This window comes from Oncorhynchus nerka, linkage group LG14 (genome assembly GCF_034236695.1).
Source record: "Oncorhynchus nerka isolate Pitt River linkage group LG14, Oner_Uvic_2.0, whole genome shotgun sequence".
In the NCBI taxonomy this organism is placed as follows: domain Eukaryota; kingdom Metazoa; phylum Chordata; class Actinopteri; order Salmoniformes; family Salmonidae; genus Oncorhynchus; species Oncorhynchus nerka.
This window is the reverse complement of record NC_088409.1, coordinates 63,854,264-63,872,775: the sequence shown is the minus strand read 5'-3', so window position 1 is coordinate 63,872,775 and position 18,512 is coordinate 63,854,264. Positions and strand designations below refer to the sequence as shown.

The following is an 18,512-nucleotide window of genomic DNA, read 5'->3' as shown; positions in this document are numbered from 1 at the left end:
GGACCTAGAGGTCTCCCGAACACTCACTCTAATCTCCAAGACCATCCAGACTCTGGGGAGCTGGGGTAGCCTGTCCAAAAACAAGCTGGTATGTATTCATGTATGTCTGTCTTATCAGCCTGTCAACATGCCCACCAATCAATTTATCAATCTTCCCTTGTGTGTCTATCAGTCAGTCAACATGTCTATCATATCATTCATTCCCACTGGGCACATCAGTTGAAGGTCTATTTTGGATAAACATTTGGTTGAGTTGTCAACTAATGTGAATTCAACGTCAAATCAACAAAACATTTCACCATGTCATTGGATTTATGTTAAAAGTCGACAACAACAAAAAAGACAATGTCCTTATTGATGACTTTTTGCAAATCCAATTAGTTTTCCATGTTGATTCAACATCATCATATAGATTTTTGGGTGTTGAAATGATGTGGAAACAACGTTGATTTAACCAGTTTTTGCCCCGTGGGTTGTCTGTAGGTCTGCTCTGAGCAAAAGTAACACTTTTTGTCTGTGTTTTTGTCTTTAGTCTAGTTTTAAAGAATCCTACATGTACGATTTCTTCAAATCATTCCAAGAAGACAAATGTATTGGAAAAGTAAAAAAGGTGAGTTGTTGGTTGTGAACCTTCCTATTACATTATATTTTGTAGATTTAAATTTTGTAGACCATGTGTCAACTCAGGGTTTTACCAACCACATGTTAGTAAATCAGTTTTCCATGTTAGTTTTTTTTTTGCATTGCTGATTTTGCATGGTGTTTCCCTCTAACATTGTGTGTTTGTAGTTCCTAGACGAGATCTCCTCCAACGTCAGCAAGGAGTCCAGCGGGGTGGAGGATTCTGTGGTTCTCAAAGAGGGGTGAGTGGCTCACATCCAGCTGACACTAAGACCACACTCAACGAGCTCCTATAAGGCCATAAGCAAGCAAGAAAATGTTCATCCAGAAGTGGCGCTCCTAGTGGCCGGGGACTTTAATGCAGGCGAACTTAGATCTGTTTTTACCTCATTTCTACCAGCATGTCACATGTGCAACCAGAGGAAGAAAAGAAAAACTCTAGACCACCTTTACTCCACACACAGAGACGTGTACAAAGCTCTCCCTCATCCTCCATTTGGCAAATCTGACCATAATTCTGTCCTCCTGATAAAGTGTTTGCTTGTAAGCAGGAATCAGGAAGTACCAGTGACTCGGTCAATACGGACGTTGTCAGATGACGTGGATGCTACGCTACAGGACTGTTTTGCTAGCACAGACTGGATGTTCTGGGTTTCATCCAATGACATTGAGGAGTATACCACCTCAGTCACCGGCTTCATCAATAAGTGTATCGACGACGTCGTCCCCACAGCGACCGTACGTACATATCCCAACCAGAAGCTGTGGATTACAGTCAACATCCGAACCGAGCTAAAGGTTAGAGCTGCCGCTTTCAAGGAGTGGAACACTAATCTGGTCGCATATAAGAAATTCCGCACTGCTCTCAAACAGCCAAAGCATTAATAGAGGACTAAGATTGAATCCTACTACACCGGCTCTGACACTTGTCTGATGTGGCAGGGCTTACAAACCATTAGACTAAAAAATGTAAACCCAGCCGCGAGCTCCCCACGAGCCTACCAGAAGAGCTAAATGCCTTTTTTATGCTTGCTTCGAGGCAAGCAACACTGAAGCATGCATGAGAGCACCAGCTGTTCCGGGCGACTGTGTGATCACGCTCTCCGTAGCCGATGTGAGCAAGACTTTTTAAACAGGTCAACATTCACAAGGCCGTGGGGCCAGACGGATTACCAGAATGTGCACTCGGAGCATGCGTGGACCAACTGGCAAGGGTCTACACTAGAGGTCGACCGTTTAATTAGGGCCGATTTCAAGTTTTCATAACAATCGGAAATCAGTAATTTTGGACTCTGATTTTGCCAATTTTATTATATATAATAATTTTTTTACAACTTTATTTAACGAGGCAAGTCAGTTAAGAACACATTCTTATTTTCAATGACTGCCTAGGAACGGTGGGTTAACTGCCTTGTTCAGGGGCAGAATGACATATTTTTACCATGTCAGCTCGGGGATTCAATCTTGCAACTTTATGGTTAACTAGTCCAACGCTCTAACCACCTGCCTCACGAGGAGCCTGCCTGTTACGCAAATGCAGTAAGAAGCCAAGGTAAGTTGCTAGCTAGCATTAAACTTATCTTATAAAAAACAATCAATCAATCATAATCACTAGTTAACTATACATGGTTGATGATATTACAAGTTTATCTAGCGTGTCCTGCGTTGCGTATAATCGATGCGGTGTGCATTCGCGAAAAAGGACTGTCGTTGCTCCGTGTACCTAACCATAAATATCAATGCCTTTCTTAAAATCAATACACATAAGTATATATTTTTAAACCTGCATATTTAGCTAAAGAAAGGTTAACAGGCAATATTAACCAGGTGAAATTGTCACTTGTCATGTTGCGTTCATTGCACGCAGAGTCAGGGTATATGCAAAAGTTTGGGCCGCCTGGCTCATTGCAAACTAATTTGTCAGAATTTTACGTAATTATGACTTAACATTGAAGGTTGTGCAATGTAACAGCAATATTTAGACTTATGGATGCCACGGATCCGTATTTCACTGAAAGAATAAATGTTTTGTTTTCGAGATGATCGTTTCCGGATTCAACCATATTAATGACCTACGGCTAGTATTTATGTGTGTTATTATGTTATAATTAAGTCTATGATTTGATTGAGCAGTCTGACTGAGCGATGGTAGGCACCAGCAGGCTCGTAAGCATTCATTCAAACAGCGCACTCATGCGTTTTTTTGCCAGCAGCTTCAAGCATTGCGCTGTTTATGACTTCAAGCCTATCAACTCCCGAGATTAGGCTAGTGTAACTGATGTGAAATGGCTAGCTAGTTAGCGGGGTGTGCGCTAATAGCGTTTCAAAGGTCACTCGCTCTGAGACTTGGAGTAGTTGTTTCCCTTGCTCTGCATGGGTAACGCTGCTTTGAGTGTGGCTGTTGTCGATGTTTTCCTGGTTCGAGCCTAGGTAGTGGCAAGGAGAGGGATGGAAGCTATACTGTTACACTGGCAATACTAAAGTGCCTATAAGAACATCCAATAGTCAAAGGTATATGAAATACAAATTGTATAGAGAGAAATAGTCCTATAATAACTACAACCTAAAACTTCTTACCTGGGAATATTGAAGACTCTTGTTAAAAGGAACCACCAGCTTTCTTATGTTCTGAGCAAGGAACTTAAACGTTAGCTTTCTTACATGGCACATATTGCACTTTTACTTTCTTCGCCAACACTTTGTTTTTGCATTATTTAAACCAAATTGAACATGTTTCATTATTTATTTGAGGCTAAATTGATTTATTGATATTATATTAAGTTAAAATAAGTGTTCATTCAGTATTGTTGTAATTGTCATTATTACAAATAAAAAATATTTAAAAATCGGCCGATTTTAATCGGTATCGGCTTTTTTGGGTCCTCAAATAATCGGTATCGGTGTTGAAAAATCCTAATCGGCCGACCTCTAGTCTACACTGACATTTTCAACCTCTCTTTGACCGAGTCTGTAATATCTACATGTTTCAAGCAGACCACCATAGCAGTCCCTATGCCTAAGGCCCTGTAACCTGCCTAAATGACTACCGCCCGTAGCACTCATGTCAGTAGTCATGGCTCAAGTCAACACCATCATCCCGGAAACTCTAGACCCACTCCAATTCGCATACTGCCCCAACAGATCCACAGATGACGCAATCTCAATTGTACTCCACACTGCCCTTTCCCACCTGGACAAAAGGAACACCTATGTGAGAATGCTGTTCATTGACTACAGCTCAGCATTCAACACCATAGTGCCCACGAAGCTCATCATTAAGCTAAGGACCCTGGGACTAAACACCTCCCTCTGTAACTGTGTCCTGGACTTACTGGCGGGCCGCACCCGCCAGGAAGCTGCACCATCGAGAGCATCCTGACCAGCTGCATCACCGCCTGGTATGGCAACTACTCTGCATTCGACTGTAAAGCGCTACAGAGGGTAGTGCGTACAGCCCAGGACCTATATACTAGGCGGTGTCATAGGAAGCCCCCCCCCCCCTTGTTTTTACACTGCTGCTACCTTGACCCCCTGTATATAGCCTCATTGTTATTTGTGTTACTTTTGTAAATATTTTCATAACTATTTTCTTAACTGCATTGTTGGTTAATGGCTTGTAAGCATTTCATGGTAAGGTTGTATTATACCTGTTGTATTTGGCTCATGTGACAAATACAATTTAATTTGGGTTTTGGCTAGTGGGGTAAAGATTTTGTGCCTGTTTCCTGGACTGAAAGTACATTTTAGTCCAGGACTAAATCTTTAATGTAAAAAGTTAGGTGACTTGAGTTTGAGCTGACCAGAGGGGTTTGTCACTAAGAGGGATCATTGACTTTGATATATATTTCTGGTTCATAAAGAAAGCTACACATAAAATTGGGTTGTTGGCTGTAAAGTTAAACTTACTGTGTCAATGTCAAGTCTATATTTATTTTACTACAGGGAGGTACAGAAGCGGGCCCAGGGAAGGAAACGCATCGGCAAGAACTTTAAGAAGAGGTGGCTTCGAGTGACCAACAGGGAGCTCTCCTACCACAAGCACAGAGGTGAGACATGCACACACTCCCACAGATTCACAACCACACATGCCACCACCACAGAGTCCCCCATAGGGGGCAGTGTTGGACCAGATCCCTCCATGGGCCAGGTTAGCCAGTTGTTTTGAAATTGTGGATGTTCTAGACATGCAACACTGTTTGGAACAAGGCTCTTAGCTTTTATCTCCCAGGGGAGATGGTGAATATATGGAGCTCTATCCACAGGTATCTATCCACGGGCCACTGGTCTCCCATAGAGAGGGGGAGGAATGCAGGAAGTAAGCTCTGTTCATTATAATGTGAGCCAGCCAGAGAGCGGCAGAAGAGGAGTGAGAGTGAGAACCCTGGTCATTATAGTGGAGCCTACCTGGCGGGTGTCCTGTACTCTACTCCTCAGCTCACTTCAGTGGAGCACAGCCACACACACACACACACACACACACTAGGCTCCTGGTTTCTCTGCCAGGCTCCTGTAATTCTTGAAGAGAGGGTGGCTATGAGACGCTGGGGGCTGCTGCCATAGCAGAATCGCGCATACACCAGACCTGCCAACCTGCTCGCACTTTGTGTACCATGCGCGAAATTTGAGGTCAAAGTATGCTGGTATGAAAAACGACCCTACAATTACACAAAAAATAGGCTTCTAGTTGGCACATTTTGTGGTTTTTGGCTCGACTGTCAGAAGTTGAAGCTGAGCAAATCAGAGTACTTCATCTCTAGCTCTCTGCTTTGTCCCCAATGACAACAAGGCATGTTGAAATCAAGCCTAGTAATCAGACCTAACTTGATGGCCAGAGATCTGCAATAAGCTCATATAGGCCTAGTTCATTTGTTTCATATTCCAAGTCCAGTCTTCTGATCTGCTTAGACTTTGTCAGACCTCTCCGATCTCTAAGTCCTATGAAAGCCAATAGCAGCCAGACGCTTCCGGCCATATTGTACATGGTGTGATAGCCTGGACGTTGCATAAACGAGCCGACGGTCTTGTGTAACACTGTTTTTGTTTTTCCCTCCACTCTAATTGTTGTTGAAATGTCAAGTCATCTTTTTCAATCAGTTACGTAAATTGTTTGGAACAGGCCCCAGCCAAATCCAACCTTCTGTTAATTTACTGCTGCTCCCAGGTCCATGGCACGCTCCACCAAGAATGTTCCCTCAGCACTCTTCTCAACAATTACCAAGGCTCATTTCCTCATCCACTCTGTTGTGTCAGTTTTGGTGCGTGTCAAGGGGCTAGGGAGGTATGTGTAAGGTAATATTCATCATATGTACCAGTCAAGTTTGGACACACCTACTCATTCAAGGGTTTTTCTTTATTTGGACTATTTTCTACATTTTAGAATAATAGCGAAGACATCAAAACTATGAAATAACACATGGAATCATGTAGTAACCAAAAAAGTTAAACAAATCAAGATATATTTGAGATTCTTCAAATAGAGACTGTTGACCAATAGCATTACTGTTCAGTTAACTTCCAATCACATCATCAGACCTAAATGATGTTACCACAACAGCACCTACTGCATCACAGGGGTGTGATAGAATGGTTGCCTGGCTACCCAGACTCCTTGCTTTGGCCAAATGCTACGCCACACCCACGGATATTAGTTTTTTTTCTCCACAATGAATCTGGATCTGAGTATGTTTTACCCACAGAACACATGTGGGTAAAGCAGAGGTTTGATCATTCTTTATTGACTTTGGTACTCTGATTTGGTCATACACGATCCAATTGCTTATTACTTTTTGTACCATGCCCCTCATTCCCCTAGTCACCACAAATGACTTAAATGACAGAATTTAGTGTGAGTATGCAGGCTAACAGAATGGAGGATGTGGAGAGCAACACAGAGGAGGCTGTTGAGTGTTGATAAAAGTGAGGTCGAGGGTTGGGCCTGCCTACACGTGCGTATCTGCTTGCAGCTGTATGTGTGTCAGTTTGTGAATGTTAGTTTGTGTGTCTGTCGTTCTACTCTATCTTTGAAAGTTTGTTTCATGTAAATCCTGGCCTCGACTCAGGGCAACGGGCCCTACAGCTCCAGCCACTCCTTCTCCTAGTCCTTCTCAAGTCTTTGGAGCAAAGTAAACTCACATGAACTCTTTGAAGAAAGAATCCAGTCTAGATCCATTGGTCTCCGGAGGCCCCCCCCCCCCTTTTTACCGCCATGTCAACGGTCAGTCTTGACACATTTCATTATCCATTTATTTTGTTTTTGTTGGAATGTGGAAAACCTGCTGTCAGCGTATGCATCAATATTGAATTCCATAGGGAGTTAGCTTGGTTTAACTCCATTATTTTATTGACCGAGGATGCACTTCAGAACATGGTTTGAAAAGAAATGTGGGGCATGCAAACAGCTGCAATTTAAACAACATGTATTTGATAATCATCAGAAAATACATGTTTGGTGAAGGATCCAACTTCCTGATGTTAATTCATCAAGTTTTGGTATTGGGTGTGTAGGTTTGGGAGATTGTAGGTTGTATTCTATACTTTCACAACATTTGCTCATTCCTCCACAACCACATGCCTTAGATAAGCATAGATGTTGTTACCCATGCACGTTCATTTATGTGTGTTCATCTGTGTGTTGGAGTGGTCTCTGGAGCTGTGCCCTGCCACCTCAATGCTGGCTCTGTTACAGCAGAACAGGCAGACAGATGGGGCCTCTAGATTAGTGTCACTCTAAATTGACAGTGACAACTGGGTTTGGGCAGTGCAGCTGAAGCACCATGGGCTCTGGTGGTGCTGTTTTGGGGGTTAGTAATAGTCTGTGCTAAAAAAAAGTTTGAAAGGCAGTTGGGAGGTTTTGAACTAAGTCTCATGTTGCTGTGAGTGTGTGCTGTCTCATAACTTTAAAAAAAATATATTATATGGGTTTCAACTTGTAATGGAAGGGAGAAGGACATTTGGGATGCAACCTAGTTGTGTCTGGGTTCACTTTCATACTAGTTTGTGTGCATGATTTAATTTTTTCATATTGGCAGGAGATTTCAGTAAAATTGTGAAGAGAACCATGTTTCAGAATGTTCAGATGTACATCTGATTGCCTCGACATAATGCTACTGGCAACAATGCAGCACATTGAACATCACATTGTAATAAAGTGCATTTCTAATTGGGATTTAGCTCATTCATTGAGTCTAGCTCTGCTCTAGATTTGGGACTCCTGTTGGATATTGGAACGACTCAGAGAGAGGAACAACATAAATAATGTACCAGAATGCAGTAACGTAGCCAGAGTAGTGAAGATCTGTGTTTACAACTTCAGTGATTTGTAGCCTGCTGTCCGGAGATGAACTGAAGTGTGTGTGTGTGAGAGCACTGAACTGGAAGGCAGGAGATATGCAGAGAACCTGATGGTGCTGGTTCGGGGGGTCCGTCGGACTGGCAATGCAGAGGAAGAGGAAGGTGGCAGGCAGACAAGAGCTCCCTCTTAAATGAGAGATTGATAATGGAAAATTCATCACACACACCCAATGCACCTTGATTCACATATGTAAGAGAGAGTGAAAGAAAAGGGGGGGAGGGTTGTATGTGCAGATAAGTATCATCAGTGGATGAGACACTTCACTCTATCAGCTAGATGAAGGGAAGGAGTGTGAGCTGATAGGTGGAGACTGAAGAGATACCAATAGCAGGAGCTGATACTGAGACTGCTTTTATAACTGTGTATGATTTGTGTGTTTTGGCCCGGGCTTTTGTCAGACACAGTGCTGGAAATGGTCTATCGACTGTAAAAAGAATGTTCTCGATTTGTATTTTTGTTGGACGAGTATGTGCGAAGAGTAATACTGCACGTCTTCTAGTAGTAAGGGTCACATGGTGTTGGAACTCAATGTTCCTCCTAGTGATGTAGCTTGACCAAGACGACATGGGTGGGTTCCAGATTATTCTTTAACAGTTGAAGAATATTACCATATAATTTATCCAGAGACTGGATTCTTTCTGTTGTTGAGACTAGCTACTATCTTTGTTACTTGTTACAGTAGCCTGTTTTTATATAAGGGTAAGAGAGCCCAATGTAGACATTTTGTGTGTGTGCATATATTTACGTTTCTTTTTGTTTTCCAAGGGAAAGAAGCACTCTGCATTATGCCTGTGAAGAATATCCAGGCTGTGGAGAAACTGGACGAAAGTGCCTTTAACCGCAAAAATGTAAGCAGGACTTGGGACCCCCTCAGCCTGTCTCATGACTGTCTATTGTGGTCTGTTTAGAGCCAGGAGTTTTCCCTGGCCACCTACCTGACCAGTAAACGGTCAAGCACAGTTCTACTATAAGCTAATGCAAAGGCTCAGAGGTTTTCCTGGTCAGGTCAACAGATCAGGAAACTCCTGTGGTCCTATGTAAGTTATGAGGGAAGTTATTTGAGTTTACGCATTGAATTTGAACAGATACACATGTGGCCTATGAGTGTCTGTTACTAAATAAAATAACATTTTAATTGTGTACAAAGGGCAATTCATTTTACACCATATTCCCAGCCTGTCAGATATTGTATGTAATGTGTGTTACAGACGGCTCCTCTTTCCTCTCCCTTTTTAGATGTTCCAGGTGCTCCACAGTGAGAAGCCGCTGTACGTGCAGGCGGGGAACTGCGTGGAGGCCAGTGAGTGGGTGGAGGTGCTGAGCCAAGTGAGCCGCTGTAACCCGGACCGCCTGGGCACCTTTCACCCCTCGGCCTACTTGGCCGGAGCCTGGCTCTGCTGCAGGAGCCTGAGCAACAGCCAGCCGGGCTGCAAACCCTGCACACCGTGAGTACTCAACTCTGAATCTCAAACCAACCTCTAGTCCCTAGATCAGGGCGCCCCAATAGCTCTTCCCCAATAACATTTTATTAAACGTTGTATAATCACCAGGAAATGACCTCATTGATTTTAATTGAGGAAATCTGTTCCCAAGTATCACCACGCATAAATAGAGAGGCATACAGTGAGTTCCATAAGTATTGGGACAGTGACATATTTTTTCTTGTTTTGGCTCTGTACTCCAGCACTTTGGATTTGAAATGATACAATAACTATGAGGTTAAAGTGCAGACTGTCAGATTTAATTTGAGGGTATTTGTCATGATCGTGAATACATATTTTTAATGAAAGACGAAAAACACGAAGTACACTAAACAAACAAAATAACAAGACGAACGTGACCGCTATCAAAACTGAGTGCAAACATGCAACATCACAGACAATAACCCACGAAATACCCAAAGAAGATGGCTGCCTAAATATGGTTCCCAATCAGAGACAACGATAAACAGCTGCCTCTTAATTGAGAACAAATCTAGGTAACCATGGACATACATAAACACCTAGATGGTAAACAACCCCATAAACCTATAAAAAAAACTAGACAGTACAAAAACACATACATCACCCATGTCACACCCTGACCTAACCAGAATATATAAAGAGAACAAAGAATACTCAGGTCAGGGTGTGACAGTATTACAGCACTTTGTGTTCAAAGTCTCCCAATTTTACAGGACCAAAAGTATTGGGACAAATTCACTTATGTGTAGTAAAAGGTTTAAGTATTTGGTCCCATATTCATAGCATGCAATGACTACATTAAGTTTGACTGTACAGCATTTGCTGTTTTGTTTTGGTTGTGTTTGGTTGTGCCCAATAGAAATGAATGGTAAATAATGTATTGTGTCATTTTGGAGTCACTTTTCTTATAAATAAAATGGAATATGTTTCTAAAAACTAAGATCATCCTGAGTGAATTATGAATAATGTTATTTGTGTGTTATTTAAAAAAAGTCCAATTTACTCCTGGGCTACAGCACCCAAAGACCAATTTATAGAACTTAGTAAGAGTTGAGCATAGAACCTTTTTAGATGGTTCATAGTTCTATCTTGCACTCTGATCGACCAGGTGGCATTTTCGCCATATTTCTTGTACTGGTGCTAATCCTTCCCTCTCAGATCAACACAAGTTCCTAGGAGATAGCAGCTGCTTCAACAAAGAAATTGACCATACCGTAATCACTGCCTACTTGTATATCAGACACCAGAGTCTTATATCAGTCTTATTTAGTAGGGAGCACTGTAGCGTTATTGGACAATTCCCGGTTTTTTGTTTCTTTCTAATTGGTGCTTAATAAACATGACCCTGTCTCCCCTCCCAGTACCTTGCTGGCTAACCTACAGCTGGATATCGACTGTGACCGCGAGACGGAGAGAATCTTCTCCCTCTTCACCTCCAGCTACTCCAAACTACAGAAGATGGAAGGCAAGAGGGATTCTACCTGTCAATCGCCCAACTTTCACACTAATTAATATAAAAAGTATTCTTATCACAGTAGATTGTTTGTTTCTATAGTGGCTTATTGCATGATGCATTTTCTCTGCATCTATGTGTGCTTGTGCAGCATGCATGACACTTTGATACTTGATTCACACCTGAACCGTACCCTGCTGGCTTGGATATTTTCTATTCACATTGTCCTTTCCAGCTCGGTTCCAGCAACTATTGTGTATGACTAACGAGGCCAGCCCAGTACAGCTCTGATTGGCTTGGCTCTGTTTGGCCCTTTTTTAGTGTGAATCTGGCAACAGTAGCTTGCTGTGATAGCCTGTGATGATGACCTTATGTAATTGTCTCCTGTGGTCAGATGCGTGTGCCAGCATCGCTGTGTACCAGGGTCCTCTGAGGGAGCAGGACGACTACTCCCTGTTCACCATCCAGGACTCCAAGGAGACATTCCACACAGTGCGGCAAATCTCACACATCCTGAAGGAGCTGCAGAGAGAGCACGACACCCGCAGCGGCACCGCGCAGTACGGCAGCCAGTAAGTATACACACATGCCTATGTCTATACTCACACACACTTGTACACATACATGGATATGTCTATACTTACTTACTTACACACACACACACGAATAGACAGCCACGTAAATATTTCTCTTTGTCTTTCTAGAGAGAATCCGATAGTTGGGAAGACATCCTAACGAGTCTAAGTGGGTCTGTCTGGCCTGAGACAGTCATTCCAGCAAATGGCAGTATGCCACCTGCCACAGTTCTACACTGGAGCCCCAGAGTGACGCAGTCGGGATTGGCACTGAGAATGATGCCCGAGGACCAAGAACCCACACCCCCAAGGTCGCGCTCTGCCCCCGCTTCCCCCTCCACCACGTGTGACTGGACGGACGGTCCAATAGCGAAGTGTCAACTGAACCTGGTCAGAAGCTCTCATTGGTTCAGAAGAGGAGAACCTTGGTTGAGTTTTATTCTCTAGCTCTCCCCGTCTGTCTCATCCTTTTCTCTTTCTCACACACCACTGTTCTAATCAGAGGAATATGTGCTTGCTCTCGTCTTCTACTTGATTTGCACAAAGACCATACAACATCATTAGTTGGGGTGTGTTTGTGTGTGTGTGTGAATAGGCTGCTAAAATACTCCATTTTATTCACTCAAATGTTTTCAATCTCGATCGTAAACAATCAAGATGATGCTCTCACAATCTCTTGGGGCTTCACTGTTTGACGTCCGTTTACGACTAAACAGCAAGCTGACTTTGTTTATCATTTTCTATCAAAGGGTCCACTTAACTGTACTCTCTTCTTCCTCCTCTATCCACCTCTGTGCTTTGAACAAATGTAGGTGTTTCAGAGTACAGTTAAGTGGATGAAACCGATCTGCCTTATTTTTCTTAATGGATGTATGTGTAACAATCTCTCGCATCCTCGAGTTAGGGACTAATGCCGAAGCACTTTACATATTTGGAATATTCCAGATGGCATCATTTTAGATACGTGGTATCAGTATACCCCCCATATCGATCAGTTCAATGATCTCGAGTACCTTCTCCTTTCCATTCCTGTACAATAACATTTATAGCCTGTAGATTTTAATAGCAAATTTTCTTACACCAAAGACGACAATATCGTAAGGTCGACTTGGAAAAAAAGGGTATAAATGTATTTTGAATATACTTTTTTTAAATGGAGAGAAATACAGTATATATTTCGTTCATGTACATTTTGGTAACTGCATTGTTCCTCTTTTTAACGATTTAGACGATTTGATTGAGTAACGTTCTAATGTTCTCTGGAAATGCAGAGGGACCGTGGTCGGTAGTCTAGAAATGTCTGTCAACCATGTAGTGATGTCACTGCAAATCAATCACAACAAGCTAGACAATCCCCCTTCACTTGCCAATCTAGCCCCTTAGATCCTCATCACTGGCCCACATTAACTGGTAGTCAAATGTGATTGGATAGATCTACAATCAGGCAAACACACATATATTAGTTAGACCCCATTCATTGTTTTGTGTGTTTTAGACTGAGGACAATTGCTGTGTTCATAGCCAAGTGGGAAGGTGGTAATTTCCCGTTTTGAAGTCGTAAATACCGGTTGGATGCATTCACGTGCTTTGAACTAGTTGAGAAACGCTGATTGGCTAATGTGCAACAAGTTGCGTCAACCTTAAAATAAAAGTACAGCTGTCATGCTTGTAAACAAATGATAGTGTTCAAAAAAACATAGAAATTGATTTATTTTTATAAATAATGTTTTATTACATTTAACTGCCAAAAACGCTGTTAACAAGGTAATTTCAGACAGAGGTCAGCATGTGGGAGAAGTCTGAGCTCAGGGATGATAGATGAGCTTCCCAATAGTATACTGAACAAAAACATAAATGCAACACTTTCAAAGATTCTACTGAGTTACAGTTCATATGAGGAAATCAGTCAATTGAAATAAATTCATTATGCCCTGATCTATGGATTTCACATGACTGGGAATACAGATATGCATCTGTTGGTCACAGATACCTTAAAAAAATAATTGTGTGTTAATCAGAACCAATCAGTGTCTGGTGTGACCAACATTTGCCTTGTGCAGTGCGACACATCTCCTTCGCATAGTTGTTCAGGCTGTTGATTGTAGCCTGTGGAACCATAACCCCACTGCCACCATGTGTCACACGTTGACATCAGTAAACCGCTCACTCACACAATGCCATACACACTGTCTGCAGTCTGCCTGGTACAGTTAAACCGGGATTCATCCATGAAGAGCACACTTCTCCAGTGTGCCAGTGGCCATCGAAGGTAAGCATTTGCCCACTGAAGTCTGTTACGACGCCATACTGCAGTCAGGTCAATACCCTGGTGAGGATGACGAGCACGCAGATGAGCTTCCTTGAGATGGTTTCTGACAATTTGTGCAGAAAGGATTTGGTTGTGCAAACCGAGTTTCATCAGCTGTCCGTGTGGCTCGTCTCAGACCATCCCAAAGGTGAAAAAGACTGATGTGGAGGTCCTGGGCTGGCGTGGTTACACGTGGTCTGGGGTTATGAGGCCGGTTGGACTTACTGCCAAATTCTCTAAAACAACGTTTTGGTAGAGAAATTAACATTAAATTATCTAGCAACAGCTCTGGTGGACATTCCTGCAGTCAGCATGCCAACTGCACACTCCATGGCATTGTGTTGTGTGACAAAACTGCACATTTTAGAGTGGCCTTTTATTGTCCCCGGCACAAGGTGCACCTGTGTAATGATCATGCTGTTTTAAACAGCTTCTTGATATTCCACACATGTCAGGTGGATGGATTATCTGGGCAAAGAAGAAATGCCCACTAACAGGAATGTAAACACATTCGTGTAGAAAATTTGAGAAAAATATCTGGGATATTTTATTTCAGTACATGAAACATGGGACCAACACATTACATTATTTTTTTCAGTGTAAATACGAGTTGGATTTTTTCAAGTGGATTTTCTTCCCAGTCGTATATGTGGTAAATATCAAAGTTTTTATCAGGGAGGTTGAATTTGGTAATGAACGCAGCATTAGTCCACATAGTCGCTCCGTTCTTTATATTTTTATCAGTCAACCTGTATGAACGACAGTTATGAACGCAGCATTGGTCCACAGTCGCACCGTTCTTTATATTGGTTAAAACAGATGCCTAGAAACTTGAGCTTGGATCAACAACAAGAAGGGAACGTGTAACACAGTTAGTACAGGGTTAACCATGTTTCATATATTTTTGTTTGGCTTATGGAAATATTTCCTGTCAGAAGTTGTCTTTTGGTCCGTCGTAAATTTCTATCATGCATGTCCTGGATATGTACATTTCTATCATGCATGTCCTGTATATGTAAATTTCTATCATGCATGTCCTGTATATTTAACAGTATATTTTTTTTAGAGTACCTTTTTGTATGTATGTTTTTTAACACGGCAAAAAAAATCTGTGTTGGTGCGTTACGGTACCTTGTTATTTGTCTTCAGTGGTACTAGGAAGCTTGCTGCTTTTCTTCATGTCACAGAGTCTAATGTATGGTAGCGTGCTGCGGAGTCTGTCTATAGCTTATGCAACGTTACGGAGTTTAACTTTGTCTGGAGCACCAGGGTCATGTTCATTAGAGCACGCATTGGAAACTTTTTGCAACGGGGAAAAAAGGAGCCTCTACCTGTTTACAGTCAGTTTTCTTGCGTTTGGTGCCTAATGAACGCGACCCAGGTTAGGTCCCACCTGACTTTGTTTGTCAGTGGTTTTGCTAAAGGCTCTCAGGCCTCATGGTTCTTCTCATTAGTCATTCTAATGCGTAGGGAAAGATGTCATCATGAGTTGGTTCATTGGTTTTCTTTCACTAATCTCAAAATGTTTTTCAATCATGAGGGAATTTTCAATCACTGCATCTTCTCTTCACCTCACCTCTGACAGTCAGATGTTTTATCATAATGTGTCTTTAACTTTGTCAGAACCTTTTTTCAGACCTGTGAATCCAAACGTGCAGTGGCCTTACTAACCCACCCACACGCAAAGAGAACTTGGGGTGACAATTGTACAATGTACAGGTTGGCTTGGTCAAATGGGAATGGTACTGTACGTTCTAGGGGTTTTGTTGCTTTGATCACAGTATAGGTACAAGTGACACTGTTACCAGTCAACAGGGCCCTGTCATTTTTAAAGTTGGATAATTTAACAACATGGGAAGTCAAGAGTTCTGGTTAGCAGTCGATCCCTCGACAGGCCTTCATCGTGAACAGTATCTGTGAAGTCATCGCCATGACATCATCAGCAACCTTTCAAATGTTCAAATCAATCACTGCAAAAGAGAATCTGTTGTTTTCATATTTCAAACCCGTAAACGTATCATTGCATACAGGACTGGAGTACATATGTTTGTTGTTGCTTTTGTTATTTAAACATTTTTGGATTATTTTTCACAACCAGAAATTCAAATCTTATCTCTTGTATTTTTATTTGAAATAATTTACAATAAAAATGTTGCCAACCCTTTCACTTCAGGTGTGTGGTCTACTAAATGTCATCTCTAGGGAAGGCAGAGGAGAGTAGAAACATTAGCCTTGTCCCAGATCTCTTTGTGCCGCCTTACCATTTCCTATGGTACTTGGAGTTGGTAAGATGGCACAAACAGATCTGGAACCAAGCTATAAAGACATTGAGGGAGTACACAAGAAGGGGCTATATTATTTAGCAGGTTGCTGTTTAATGGGATGAGTATTGTCCTGGAGGCAGAACTGAGCAATTTCTGCTAGATGGGCCAGCTGCAAAGTCAAAATATTCTATATTGTCAAAATTCATGAAAACAAAAATGAGCTTTTTGGTTGTAGTTTATGGTTTGGGTTCAGATTGTGACTGTGACAGTTACTGACCACTGCAGAGCTGCCTGCAGAACAAGATTCATGATGGAAAATCCTAACCTGCTATCCTTTTCATTAGATTGTTCGAAAGCTGGGGAGTCACCCAGCCAACTCTGTGATGTATAAACAGTTTTATTCAGTTTGGGAAAGGGTTTTACTATTGGCAGCACTTCACATGGAACAACTAATCAGCCACAAACCAATAAAACTATTTTTTTACTTCCCAGTAATTGCCTCTGATGCCACTTCAGTGGAATCTTCTCAATACAAAGGACTTGAACATCTGTGGCATCTTGGATTGAAGTCTATTCCCCTGGAATTTATTTGCATAAATCAGTGCCCAAACGTTTGGGAGGGGGGGGGGGGGGGGGGACAAAAACAATCCTCTCGCAAGCCAAATCTAATTTAGTCCGGGGCCATGTTTGGCCCGCAGGCCCCACTTTGGACAGCCCTGCTGGAGATAATAAAGAAGTGTGAGAGAGGAGGAGTAGTGTTACAACCCGCCTCCCCTGTCCTCCTATCTGAGGACTGCACCTGTGCACAACATTATATGTTATTGTTTAGCCCTGCTACCATGTTCGAGCACCAGCTGCATTCTCCTGAAGGCACATATTGGACTCTAACTTTTGATAACGTCCATGACCAAAAAGTACATCTTAATACATTCGTCAGTGTAAAGACAAAATACCATTCTCTTTCATCAGACCATTCTCTTTACACAACAATGTTGTGATTGAAATTAAGTCGTCATTTAACTCCGAACATTTGCTGGCTAAGATTCTTCATTTGTTTTGTCTCTATCGTCTGACATTGCTTTGATGTGCTACTTCGATGTCGAGCACCTAGCGTGAGACTTCTCAATTTCCATCTGCACTTCACACAGTCTACCCTGCTCCTGCAGATTGATACCAGTCTTTCTTTTCAAATGAAAGGAAGCATGTAATATCAAAAAGATGTCAAACAAATCTCTTTAAGATGCCACAGCATGGCTTAAGATGGATTTGGAAGTTACTTGAATTTCTACTACGCCATCTTTTTTTCTGTCAACCGCACAAATGTGTTAAATAGACCATTGCTTTAAACAAAAAAATGGAACCTGCCAAGAGCAATGACTTTAGTATGTGACAATGTTCCCACTCTGTGTTTGGACCAAATAATGACATAATATGATCTCTGTGTTTTGGACACTATGTGAAACGAACAAACAATTACCTCCTTGACCCAGACAGTGACCTCTCCATCATGGTTTATTTTGCTGTCTCGTCTCCATTCTTATCTGCTGTTGTGTCTGCTACGGCCAGGTTTGTGAAACTCTGGGGAATGAGACCGATTTCTTAAGACTTCTCAGACTCCATGTAGCTCTTGCTTCATCAGCTGATGCTCCAGCCCAGTACAAAGCCTAGAGGGCCAGACGAGGGACAAGGACCAAAGAATCGGACCTGACAAGTATAGAACATAAACCCCATAAGGAACGTCTGGTTAAGAGAAGCAAGCACCCCAAAGGACCGTGACAAGAAGTAGACCTTAGTAGATCATGTTTGCATTGAAGAGGTTTGTGGTGGCTCTGCTGACCCTAGGGATCTGGGTTCATCCAACGCTTGAACGGACACTGGAGGTAAGAGGTGACACAAAGTATTTTACTATACGGTTCTACTCTCTAACACACAGGTTTGGGGAGTAACTGATTGCATATAATCTGATTACAAAACACAATCAGTTACGTTACCAGAAAAAATATTTTAATCAGATTACAGATCCTTTTGAAAAACTAGACGATTACTTAGATTACTTCTAAAAAAAATTAAAAATAAAATACATGACACTTCTGTTTTCTCAATGACATTCAATTTAGCATTGAAAAAATGAGCAAGTTTTTAACTTTGTTCTACCTGAGCGAGTGCGACCACATCAGAGACCACTAGGATGACACCAAATGCATTTGATGGATCTTTTTTTGTCTTCTAGTGCCTCTTAAGGGAAAAGTAATACAAAAGTAACACGTAACTGAGTTTGGGTAATACAAATATTTGGTTACTGATTTTGGACAGGTAACTAGTAACCATAACAAATTACATTTAGAAAGTAACCTACCCAACCCCACTAACACAGTTACTGTGAGTACACATGCACAGGTTTTTCCTCCATATTCTAATTAGTGTAGCAATTGTTAGAAATTGTTTGTTTATTTAAATGTCTCTTGTTGGTGTAGCTA

At 41.9% G+C, this 18,512-nt stretch overlaps 2 protein-coding genes across 2 annotated transcripts in view; both read left to right on the top strand.

Moving 5' to 3' along the window:
* The window catches only part of LOC115141685 (ras GTPase-activating protein 2-like), a 46,800-nt gene extending 30,862 nt beyond the window's left edge, over nucleotides 1-15,938 (top strand). Inside the window, exons 16-24 of the mRNA XM_029680776.2 lie at nucleotides 2-88; nucleotides 533-610; nucleotides 790-863; nucleotides 4,564-4,667; nucleotides 8,738-8,820; nucleotides 9,209-9,417; nucleotides 10,797-10,900; nucleotides 11,283-11,460; nucleotides 11,593-15,938. Of these exons, the coding sequence (XP_029536636.1) occupies nucleotides 2-88; nucleotides 533-610; nucleotides 790-863; nucleotides 4,564-4,667; nucleotides 8,738-8,820; nucleotides 9,209-9,417; nucleotides 10,797-10,900; nucleotides 11,283-11,460; nucleotides 11,593-11,623 (948 nt within the window). The 3' untranslated portion in view covers nucleotides 11,624-15,938. The remainder of the gene's footprint in view (nucleotide 1; nucleotides 89-532; nucleotides 611-789; nucleotides 864-4,563; nucleotides 4,668-8,737; nucleotides 8,821-9,208; nucleotides 9,418-10,796; nucleotides 10,901-11,282; nucleotides 11,461-11,592) is intronic.
* A 1,735-nt stretch (nucleotides 15,939-17,673) lies between these two features.
* The window catches only part of LOC115141683 (vitamin K-dependent protein S-like), a 10,979-nt gene continuing 10,140 nt past the window's right edge, over nucleotides 17,674-18,512 (top strand). The window contains exon 1 of the mRNA XM_029680772.2: nucleotides 17,674-17,915. Within this exon, the coding sequence (XP_029536632.2) occupies nucleotides 17,835-17,915 (81 nt within the window). The 5' untranslated portion in view covers nucleotides 17,674-17,834. The remainder of the gene's footprint in view (nucleotides 17,916-18,512) is intronic.